This window comes from Musca vetustissima, unplaced genomic scaffold (genome assembly GCF_032173495.1).
Source record: "Musca vetustissima isolate MV318-11 ecotype Yass unplaced genomic scaffold, APGP_CSIRO_Mvet_v1 utg5761, whole genome shotgun sequence".
NCBI classification, from domain to species: Eukaryota; Metazoa; Arthropoda; class Insecta; order Diptera; family Muscidae; genus Musca; species Musca vetustissima.
The window spans coordinates 287,230-298,853 of record NW_026880060.1 but is presented as its reverse complement, the minus strand read 5'-3'; the positions used below and the strand labels follow the sequence as shown (position 1 = coordinate 298,853).

The 11,624-nt window shown below is 39.6% G+C and overlaps 1 protein-coding gene across 1 annotated transcript; it reads left to right on the top strand.

The window, feature by feature from the left end:
• Positions 1–6,184: 6,184 nt before the first annotated feature.
• LOC133325401 (mushroom body large-type Kenyon cell-specific protein 1) lies at positions 6,185–10,224 on the top strand. The gene is made up of 2 exons (XM_061534172.1): positions 6,185–6,318; positions 7,309–10,224. The coding sequence occupies exons 1-2, from the start codon at positions 6,185–6,187 to the stop codon at positions 10,178–10,180; spliced, it is 3,006 nt and encodes a 1,001-aa protein (XP_061390156.1). The 3' UTR covers positions 10,181–10,224.
• The last annotated feature ends 1,400 nt before the right edge of the window (positions 10,225–11,624 follow it).

Sequence of the window (11,624 nt, the reverse complement as noted above, 5' to 3'; positions counted from 1 at the left end):
AAAGAAAAGAAAGACGAAATAGAGTTTAGTAAATATTTTCAATCTTTATTGTAAAGTTAATGGGTTTCGTGAGAAACAAGACTTTACCTTAACGTGCGTTAACGACGATAGCGAGAGATGTTTATTCTACGAGAACGATAATGCAAGTTTAATCAACGAGAGTTCAAAAGCAAGTGATGTTGCGATGGGCAAGAAAGCTTCAGCAAGGCCGTGATCAACAACTACGACCACAGCATTGGAAAGCGCCTCTCTGCATCCGAACTAAGCGAATGTGGCTTCCAGGAGATATAGTAGAAGAGAGCGAACTCTCCCCTACAATCCGAACTAGGCGAATGAGGCTCCTGGAAGATATGCAGAGAAGATTTCCCCATTGGGCTCCGAAGAGCGGCCAATTAAAGTGGTTAATTGCAATGCTGTAGAAGGGGAAACAATGTATCGAACATATACATTGCCGTATGCAATGTATCGAACTTAAACAATATATATTTATAATTTTTAGTGGGGGAGATTTGATACTCAATAAGAACTAATAGTTCTAAATTACAGCCAATTTGGTAGAAAAATACGCCTACAACACCCAAAATAATGCAAATTGGGGGGGTGGTAAGTTTTATGGGGGCTACCAGAAAAAGTGGACTTATATTTATAATTTTTAGTGATGAAATTCGAATCCAATGTACCAAATTTCAGCGAATAGCCCATCTTCGTACTTAATGTGCCCGGCGATCTATCTCGATTCGTTTAGAGGCTAGAGTGATTACAACAGACGGGCAGACAGACGGACTTATTTTAATTGTCATAGAATATTACGATGATCATGATCGGAAATTTTTATTTGGATGAGTTACAAATGGAAAAACAAACTTAATATACCCTCCATGCTATGATGAAGGGTATAAAAATTAAAATTAATTTTTTTTAAACCGAGATTGGGGGGGGCTGTCCCCCTTAAAGCCAAGAGTAATTTTTGAGAAGCATCTCCAGCTCCCACGTGCAACTTAGAAAGTTCAGGCTTATAAAGTTCAGTTAACACAATAAATCATCAATCTTTATTGAATGACTCATTGAAATGCTTGAACATTATCCGGAATTCCAGCGAAAAATTATCTTGACAGATAAGACCGATTTCCAGTTCTGTGTCTATATCAACAAGTAAGGTAGTGGCCCTGGGGTTCACAGAATCCAAAAATTATCCATGAGAACCCTCTTCATCCTCAGCACATGCCGTTTATGGCCCGGTAGGCTCATTGGAATCTCTATTGGATGAAATTTAACATAGCCCATTTATTTGACCCAAGGACGAACCCTATTGAAATTGGGAAAATCGGTTAAGATTTACATATAGCTCTTATATATATATTCGTTCGATTTAAGGTAAGTGCATGAAATATGGAGTAATGAGTGTTAAAATCGGTTCAGATTTAGATATAGCTGCCATATATATATATTCGTCCGATTTTAGGTAAATAGTGCATCAAAGTCCCTTTGTATCCTTCGATTTGCACTAAATTTGGCATAACGTGATGAATTGAGTCTAGAATGATGAGTGGTAAGTTTCGGGAAAATCGGTTCAGATTTAGATATAGCTGCCATATATATTTTCTTCCGATTTAAGGTAAATGGTGTACCAAAGTCCCTATATATCTTTCGATTTGCATGAAATTTGGCATAACGTACTGAATTAAGTCTAGAGAGATGGGTGTTAAAATTCCTGAAAATCGGTTCGGATTTAGATATAGCTCCCATATATATTTTCGTCCAATTTTATATAAATGGTGTACCAATGTCCCTATATATCCTTCGATATGGTGCACCAAACTCCTAATGTTTGTTCGATTAACAGGAAATTTTGCACAACGTATCTGCATGACGTGCAGATGCAGCCATAGCTTCCATATGTATTTCGAACGGGTGTCTGATTAAAATGAATTATTTAACAATGCGGCGTACCGAATAGCTTGCATAAATTTTGCTATAAATCGTTTTCCAAAAATTTGTCCCATGGTACGCAGACGACTCTAAATCTGCCCTAATAAAATTAAATTTATCATAGGTTGCAGAAAGACATGAGCACGTTCCTTTGAGGGAACATTGACATGCAATTGTAAGGATACATATGTACAATATACCCAAAGTGGTGAAGGGTATCAGTCCGACTTTACTACTTTCCTTACTGGTCGAATATGATGTTGGAATGAATGGGACGAGCTATATATAAGATATTGTTAATAAATTTGATGTTCGTAATTGGATGATATTGATCTGAATATCTTATTTCGATCAGAAGGAAACACCTCTGTCGATTTATCCATGACCGTCTGCCTGTTCGACTGTTATTAGAGCTCGAAATATTTTGAATAGAGCTTGAATATTGTGCACATACATTAATACTACTCCTAGGATAATTGATATTTATCCACCAATACAACTTTCTTTTTGTCGAATTGGTATTTTTGGGTTCTCATTGGGTAGCTAAATCTCCACACCAAAAATGATCGGGGCCACGAAAATCTGAAAGCTTTTGATGGTAGAAGGGATAAAACATTGCTGAAGAATGAAAATCAATATTTTTTAAAGCCATCCCAAGTCGAAAAACTTATGGCCGGGTTAAAAAATAGCCAATAATTCAAAGCCTTTCTACCATCGTAAGCATTCAGATTTTGCGGGCCCGATTGATTCAAGATATTAGTGTTGCCCAGTGTATTAGCACAAGTTTCAAGAAGCCCTCAATTATTCATTATTTTGAGTACGTTTTCAATCGATCTGGCTCTAATCTGATATTATGGGTTTTCATTGGGTTAAAAATATGCCTAAATATTTTATAACCAAGATTTAAAGACATTCAAACCAATTCCGATGCCCTACCTATTGCGAATCCCTCCCCCTCACCTCAAAAAACTGCATCCTGTTGTTATTGTTTTTGTTGTATGTGTTTTTGTTGTTATTGTTTTTGCATGCCGAAAAAGAAACAATGCAATTTTATGCATTTCTGCCATACACAATTTGGGGAAAGTTCAACGTTGCAATCCGTCATTGCAAATAACAACAACGACAAAAATGACTTGCCTCTGACAGGATGTTAAGGACTTGCAAAATTTTTGTCAGACTTTGACAACAATAACAACATCGTCATCATTAAAAAAAATGAATGAAACAGAAGAGTTGCATCGGTTTCCTTACCTTGTGTCGTGTCTTCTGGCGGGATGGCTGGTGGTTTGGGGTCATAATGACGTCAACAACAATAACTGAAAATGAGAACTGATGATGATTATGATACTGGATGTCTATAAGATATGTGAACATATAATGCATGCTGAGTTCTGCAGCAATGCATTCACTTCCTTTTGTGGGGGAAAACACACATACGAACTCTGTGCTCCTTGAAATCTGTCAAAAATTTTGTTTCATTTTTTGTTGCTGTTGTCGTTGTTAATTTTGATATGCATTTGCTTTTGTATAACCTTCACTTGTCACCTTTTATGTCATATCTGTTTTTTGTTTTTTGCAACATTTTTCCTTGCAACTGCACAAGACATCAGAATCATTACTCCACACAATGTTCCGTTGCACTTGACAGTGTAAAAAACATATCGAGTTTCCTGTTATCTGAATGGAAGGCCTTCTGTACATTCCAGACATTTTCACTTCACTACCCTCAACTCTCACAACAAGTTTTCTTCACTTTTTTTTTTTTGAATCCTTTTTGAACATGTCCCTAAATTTTTATTGCAAGTCCAATCTGTGATTTTTTTCTCTGCTCATACATGCATAATGTCTTTTTTCCCTTCCGTTTCAATTTCAAGTGCAATGATTTTTTTTTAGCCAAAAAACGACAACAACGCCAGGAATGAAGACAAAATCGTCTAATGAACTTCAGAGCTAGGAAGCAGAACAACAACAAGATGTTAGATGTCTTCTTATTTCGAAAACAACACTTGTCATCTTTATGTCTCCATGACCGACACATCATGAAGTCATCATCATTACAATGAAGGCAACATTACATTGTTGCCTCTCTCCCTGTCTTAATTCGGCTGAAGCTTCATTTACATTTTTTGATACTCATACACTGGTAGTTATCTTAGACGCATCGTTTCGGTTTTTTTTTCATTTTTTCGGCATTGAATGGAATTTTTATTAATGCTACACAGGGTGATTCATAAAAATGCCACTAGGAACGAACTTTGGATAGCCTACACCATAGGTATACAGATATTTACTCAAAATGGAAATATAGGGAACTTACATACCAAAAAGTAGGTCTCTACCGATAATTGTACCAAGCGAATTGTACCAAACTTCAGCAATTTTTAATGGAGATTTTTCCTAAAACCCCAAATGGTGGACAGGTATTGAATATGTGTATAAAATCCTTAAATCCTCACTTTTTGTTCATCCGGTTAATTCTGGCTAACTTCCGCCTTTGTGCCTCAGACAATTGCTTCTTCCTGGTTGCGAGTTTGGCGACATCCTTACTCAGCTCGTCTATCATCTTGTCGGCCCCTTCTCTCTTCCGGCTCTCCAAGACGGTTATGTTTGTCTGATTATCATGTTCATATTCAAAATTCGAAGTTGAGTCCCCTCCTGTCTCTGAAGGCTGGGTCAACTTTTTCCATCCTTTGTTTTTTTTTTTTTTGTTTTAGGAGAACACCCCGTAGTTAGTTTTGGTCCGCGGGGACATAAGCCCTAAAGGTGGGATGAACTATTTGAACATTAGAAAGGGGGGTTATACGGGGACTTCTCCTAAAAGGGGACGAATATAAAAAATTTTAGGGAGGGATATTTGTTACCATATACGAATAAAAAATACCAAATTACAGCGAATTCGGTTGAAAAACTCACTCAGAATCCAAAATACTGAAAATTGGGAGGTGCCCTTATATGGGGGCTACCCGAAATAAATTACCCATTTTTATAATTTTTAGTTGGCATAAGGTGAGATCTGAAATTATCAATTTACAGCAAATTCGCTTGAAAAATGCGCTCAAACCCCCAAACATACCGTAAATTGTGAGGCACCCTTATAGAGGGGCTAACCGAAAAACTGAACCAAAATTTATAATTTTTAATGAAAAGATTTGCTACCCAATAAAAACTCAAAGTACTAAATTACAGGGAAATCGGTTGAAAAATGTGCTCAAAACCCCCAATAATTGGAAATTGGGGGGTGCCGTTATATAAAGGCTGGAACTCATCCATGGGTTCCAGTAATTCTCGGGGATCGCCAACTTTTCATTGTCGCCACAGTAATTCCAATCGTAGATGTGGTGGGGACAGTCTGGTTTCCTTGATGATGACAGCAGCAGTGAATGCAGCTAAAAATAATTTGGGTGCCAAATAACAGTTTATCCGTGATACAGCCTCTTTTACATGCGATATCGCGGTCGGTAGCCAAATGGCCCAGTAGCTCCTCAGGTGTGGGTTAAAACCCCTTCCTATACACCAGTAGCTGGAATTTTCTCGTCCATGGGTCCGAGTAGTTCTAGAGGTTCGCCAGCTTTGCATTTTCCTTCCTATACGCCAGTAACTGGGGGACAATCCGCGTCCCCGGGTCCAAACAGGCCAACAAAGAGGCGCATGCTGCATCGATTTTGGGTTTGGTGGCAGAAAGCGAATGTATCAGATCCTCAGGCTTGGATTACAAGAAACCCACAAATTCGTTGGTAACAGCTCCTCAGGCATGGAAATAAGAATGCAAACAAAATATTAGAGGACTGATACATTACTCCTTGGCTTGGCAATCAACCCATTGGTCTATGCTATCGTTCATATTTCCATCATCATCATCACTTCCACGCCCAGCATTTGAGAAGTCAGGAGCAGCCGCTTTGGATGTTCCGGGACTGTCCTGGCCTCTTGATGCTGGCAGCAGCAGTTAATGCTGCCAAAAATCAGTTGGGCGCCAATAACAGTTTATCCGTGATACGCCCAGTATTTGAACAGTCAGGAGCAGCCGCTTTGGATGTTCCGGGACAGTCCTGATGTCTTGATGCTGGCAGCAGCAGTTAATGCTGCCAAAAATCAGTTGGGCGCCAATATCAGTTTATCCGTGATACTGCCACTTTTGATAGATATTGCAACTATGATCGCGACAGCTTATTTGAGGATAGCAATAAGTTTTTTTTCTGATGAGGCCGTGAGCCCAAGCCACAGACATGCCCCGTTTGCAATAGTTCAAAATCGAATGCCAACATTCCTGGATGGTCTTGACAAGGCCGCTAATGGCACCAGTGCCAGCATGAAATTGAGTGGAGCCAAGAACAACGGTGGCACTGCAGCTTCCGAATTTCCGGGTAATGGTATTCTCTTTATAGAAAAGCAATACATCTTCTCATAGAAGAGCATAGCAATTGGTCTATTCGTAGGAGAGCAATATGTATTCTCTTCATAGAAAAGGAAAAGGTCTTATCTTCATGGAAGAACAAGACGCATTTTCTTTATAGAAAAAAAGATGTGTCTTCCCATAGATGAGAAGTATTCTTCTCGTCCACGTAGAAGTGAAATTGGTCTTCTCATTGAGTAGCAATTGTTCCACCCTGTAAACACACACCATAAAAGTTCACATTCTTCTTTTGGGGCTGTCCAAAAAGCATGTTGCCATTGTTTCTATTCTTCTCTTTTCTGGCATTCATCCCGTCAAGACGATTCTTCCTCAAGGGACAGATAGCCAAAAAAAGTAAATATTGTTGAGAAAAAATTATAAAAAAGAAGATACTCACAAAAATTGAAAAAAACTTGGTAAGAGATGAATTTCGAAAGAAAAAATCAAAGCGAAACGCAATGAAAGACAAATAAAGGGAATAACTGTCAAAATCAATCATACCAAAAAGAAAATCATCACAAACAAAAACTAGAGAAAAACTCCTTTCAAAAAGAGGTCCTTGCAAATTGAAACAAAAAAAATGTCACTTTGTAATTTTTGTGTTCATAAAAACGGGGAAATGAAAAATAAAGTTCACAGGGAGTCAGTCAGCAGCGCTTCGCCGCCATAATTGCCAAGTATAAGAGATAACAAGATATTACCACATTAATTTTATGTGTTTCAAATTTTCGTTTCATAATATTCTTTATCAATCTTTCATAATATCCATTATCAATAAAATTGCAAGTGGGAGTGACCGATAATATCAAATCAAAAAAGACTTCCTCAATTAGTCATTATTACTAAATATTTTTTTGTTGTTATTGCAAACAAAGCAATATTTCATAAATGCCAATCGAATTCTGTAGATAACATTTACAAATATATTTTTTCAATTTCATATCATGCTCCACCTCACCCCCTCTCTGTTGTCCTTTTCATTGCAGAATTAAATCATCACGTGCTACACCTGTTCCTTCAACACGTCGCACCTACAGCGAAGAGGACATTAATAACGCCATGCACGAAGTACTTGCTGGTAGATTGGGCACTCGCAAGGCTGCCGTTCAATTCAATGTGCCACGTTCCACGCTGCGTAACAAAATGTACAAATTGGCCACGGAGACCAAGCGACCGGGCTCTGACAGCGCCACAGATATACTACAACAAGAACTCGAAAAAGATATGTCCGGTGATGAGGCGGACGATGGCGGCGTAGATAGTAATGCCTCAACGCCACAGCCCGAGGATGAGTTGCGACGCATCAACACACCCACAATGTTAAAGAAAATTGCCGCTGCCAATAACGGTGAGGTGGCGATGGATGTCACTGATGATCACCAGCGGCCACATTTGTTGAACTCGCCGAAACCAGCTCACACCGAATCCTCAAAACCTCAAACAAATGATATACTAAATTCAAATGCCGAACTCTCAACACCACCACAGCCACAAATACCCCAAATCGATACCACACTGCTGTTGCAGACCCTCTTGCTGTCCGATAAAAATCTACGTGATCTCTTTAGTGCTTTGTTGCTGAATTCCACCATTAACTTGAAGGATGTCCTGATGGGTGCAACAACAGCGGCCACAACGGCTGCCACAGCTGTGGCGACGGCCGCTGCTGCTGCGGCGGCTGCCTCCGAGCCCAATACAAATAGTAACCTAAATAATGGTAATCAACAACAGGACTACCGTCCACTATTGCAGTTGCTGTTGCAGCAACAACAACAACAGCAGCAGCAAAATTCATTTACCCCTGGCCGTGCCCGTTTACCAAAGTCTGATACACCTGAAACAAATTCATCTCTGGATCCCAATGAGTCGTGCGATGATCCCACCTCGGCGATATTGAAAATTCCGTCCTATACACCAGTGGCTGGAACTTCCTCGTCCATGGGTCCCAGCAGTTCTAGGGGTTCGCCAGCTTTGCATTGTCACAACAGCAACAACAGTAATTCCAATCGTAATGGTGGTGGTGGCGACAGTCCGGGTCCCTTGATGCTGGCAGCAGCAGTTAATGCAGCCAAAAATCAGTTGGGCGCCAATAACAGTTTATCCGTGACCCCACCACTGTTACATGGCGCCGTTGATAGCCAAACTACCCAGTCGCTGAGAATGCGTGATGTCATTGCCAATAGTATACACCGCACGATGAGCGAACAGGCCAACAAGGAAGCGCATGCCGCATCGCTTTTGGGTCTGGTGGCAGAGAGTGAGCGTAACAGCTCCTCCGGCATGGATTATAAGAAACCCACCATCTCGGTGGTGAAAAATATTGGCGGCACGGATACATCACGATTTGGCACCGCACCCAACCTATTGGCCAATGCGGCCGTTCACAATCACCATCATCAACATCACCACATGCACGCCCACCATCTGCGCAGTCAGGAGGCAGCCGCCTTGGCTGCCGGCAAGGGGACACGACCCAAACGTGGCAAATATCGCAACTATGACCGCGACAGCTTGGTTGAGGCTGTCAAGGCTGTGCAGCGGGGAGAAATGTCGGTGCATCGGGCTGGCAGTTACTACGGAGTTCCACATTCAACACTAGAGTACAAGGTAAAAGAGCGTCATCTGATGAGGCCGCGAAAGCGTGAGCCCAAGCCACAGGCAGGCCTCGATGGTGCCAGCAATAGTTCAAAATCGAATGCCAACATTCCGTCGGGCCTGGCTGGTCTTGACAAGCTAAAGGCCGGTAATGGCACCAGTGCCAGCATGAAATTGAGTGGAGCCAAGAATAACGGTGGCACTGGAGCATCCGTATTTCCAGGTAATGCCGGTAACGGTATGAAACTGCCGCTGTTTGATCCCGCCTTAACACATCTACCCTATGCCTCTTCGATGTTTTGGCAACATCCACAGGCTGCCTTTGGCCAGCTGCAAATGGAGTACAATCGCAATGCCACAGCATCCGGCAGCGCTGCCTCGCCCACTGAGTCGGGCAGTGAAATATTGAAATCACATATCCAGCGTTATCAGGAACAGGCGGCAGCCGGTGGTGGTGGTAATACAACAAATTCCTCAAATGGTCCCAGTCCGATATCAAGTCCTCCCATACTAAGTGGCCATGATATAAATCGAGCGCGGGAACTGTATGAGACAAATGCGGCCAATGGAGCCAACTTTTTGGATGGCATAATACGGCACACGCTCGATCGCAAGAGTAATGAGGCAGGTGGCAGCAGTGCGAGTGGCGGCGGAGGAGGTGTGTTGTTGGATCAGTTGTTAATGAAGAAGACACCATTGCCGTTTACCAATAATCGCGGAGGTGGTATGGGTGACTACAACAGCCTCTCACGCTCCCCCACACACTTGGCCAATAAACGTGGCGGTAGTCCTCTGTCATTAAGGGCGTCATCAATAAAGCGAGAACGCACCGATAGTGGTAGTGATGAGGATGAAACTTCTCAAAGTGGTGCCGATGAATATGAGCGGGAAACCAATAACAATAATAATAACAACAACAGCAGTAGTTGTAGTAAAGGGGGTAGTTTGAAAACGCTGTTACATCAAAGAGATCGCCGCATTGCTTCAAGAGATTCCGCCTCCGAGACAGATGCAAGTAGTTTGAAGAGTGAACAGCTGCAAATGAACAACAACAACAGTCATCATATGCATCACAACAACAACAATGGCAATAACACGAACAACAACAACAGCATGGTTGCCAGTGATATAAATGGCGGCGGCGGCGGTGTGGCCATCAATGTTAAAAGCGAAATTCCTACACTCGAATCTGGCACCTCCATACTCCAAGAGAAACTCTCCCAAATTAAATCGGAACAACAGGAGAACGAAGAGAATTTATAGAATCAATTATCATACGGTTGTGGTGTGGCGGAAGGTGTTGATGTTGATGATGTTGGCCTAATGCCACATTATCAATACCAGCAGCCAAGGCGTCATCCCCAACCAGTTTGGTATGATCCGCATCAGCAACAGCAGCAACACTATGAGGAGCAGCATCAGCAGCACCATCTTCATCATCACAATCCATGGTTGACAACACATCATGGTACGAGCGGTAGTGAGACATTAGCTAATAACTATTATAGTTACTGAGAGAAAAAGAGAGAAAGAGAAGAAAAATATCAAAGTAAGAGAGCAAGTGTGGGAGTAAAGTGGCAAGCGGGAAACGGAAACAAACAAACCAACTGCTGAAACATTAGACAAAAAAAGAAAAATGGTAATAATTTAGTAAAATTAAGTAAAACAAAACAAAAAAACAAACTAAACACAAATCAAATGCCTGTGCTACAGAGAGTAACCGAAAAAAGAAAACAACACAACATAAAGAGAGCATGAAATCATTTACAATTGTCAAACGTGTCAAGATGTACAATTTGAAGAAGAAACAGCAACAACAACAAATATGTCAAAGTTAAATGAAATGGAATTAGTCAAAATTTTTTTGTTTTTCTTTTCTACTACTTTCTTCGTTTTCTATTTTTGTTTTTCATAATTGTTCTTAATAGAATATTTCTTTTTTTTACATACATATATACTATATACATATACATATATAAATAATGTATATTTTTTAGAATTTTGATTTTCTTTAAGCTAAATGAAAAGGCAAGTGAAATAATAATAATTATAATAATAACAACAACAACAACAAAAAGCCCACAAAAGTGTATGTATTTAGGTTAAAAGAGCAAAAACAAAACAAACATGAGATAAGAAGACAATTAAAAAAAACAACAACAAATAATACAAAATAGAAATACAAACATACAAACATAATTAAAAAACACACACACAAACACAATTATATATGGTCGCGTTGTACATAGATAATCTTAGAATGGTAACAAAAAAACACAACAACAAAACAAATCATTATCAAACAAAAACAACAACAAACAACACTTTTTAACAGTTTTAAAAGAAAGCCCAAAATAGTTAATAAACTCAACAAACAACAACTTAACAGTACTATAGATTTATAAAATACAACAACAAACAAACAGCAACAATACAAATGAAAACAATATACAACAACAACCTACATTATTATATATACCTACATATATATAAACAACAACAAAACAAATATATATATTGAATGATGATTTTTTTACCAAGTATATGTATATATAATAATAAATATATATGTGTATATATACACATATGTATGTGCATATATATATTTATATATAATATATACAATACTTTCAAATTTTTCCTATATATATTTATTATTAGTTTTCTTTTCTTTCATTTTTTGACAATCGACGCAATAGGCACTTGT

What these genes read in the sequence shown, in the direction of transcription:
- LOC133325401 (XM_061534172.1), top strand. Translation starts at nt 6,185, where the DNA reads ATGCCAACATTCCTGGATGGTCTTGACAAGGCCGCTAATGGCACCAGT. An exon ending in GGTATTCTCTTTATAGAAAA is followed by an intron (nt 6,319 to 7,308) that starts GCAATACATCTT and finishes TTTTCATTGCAG; the next exon opens with AATTAAATCATCACGTGCTA.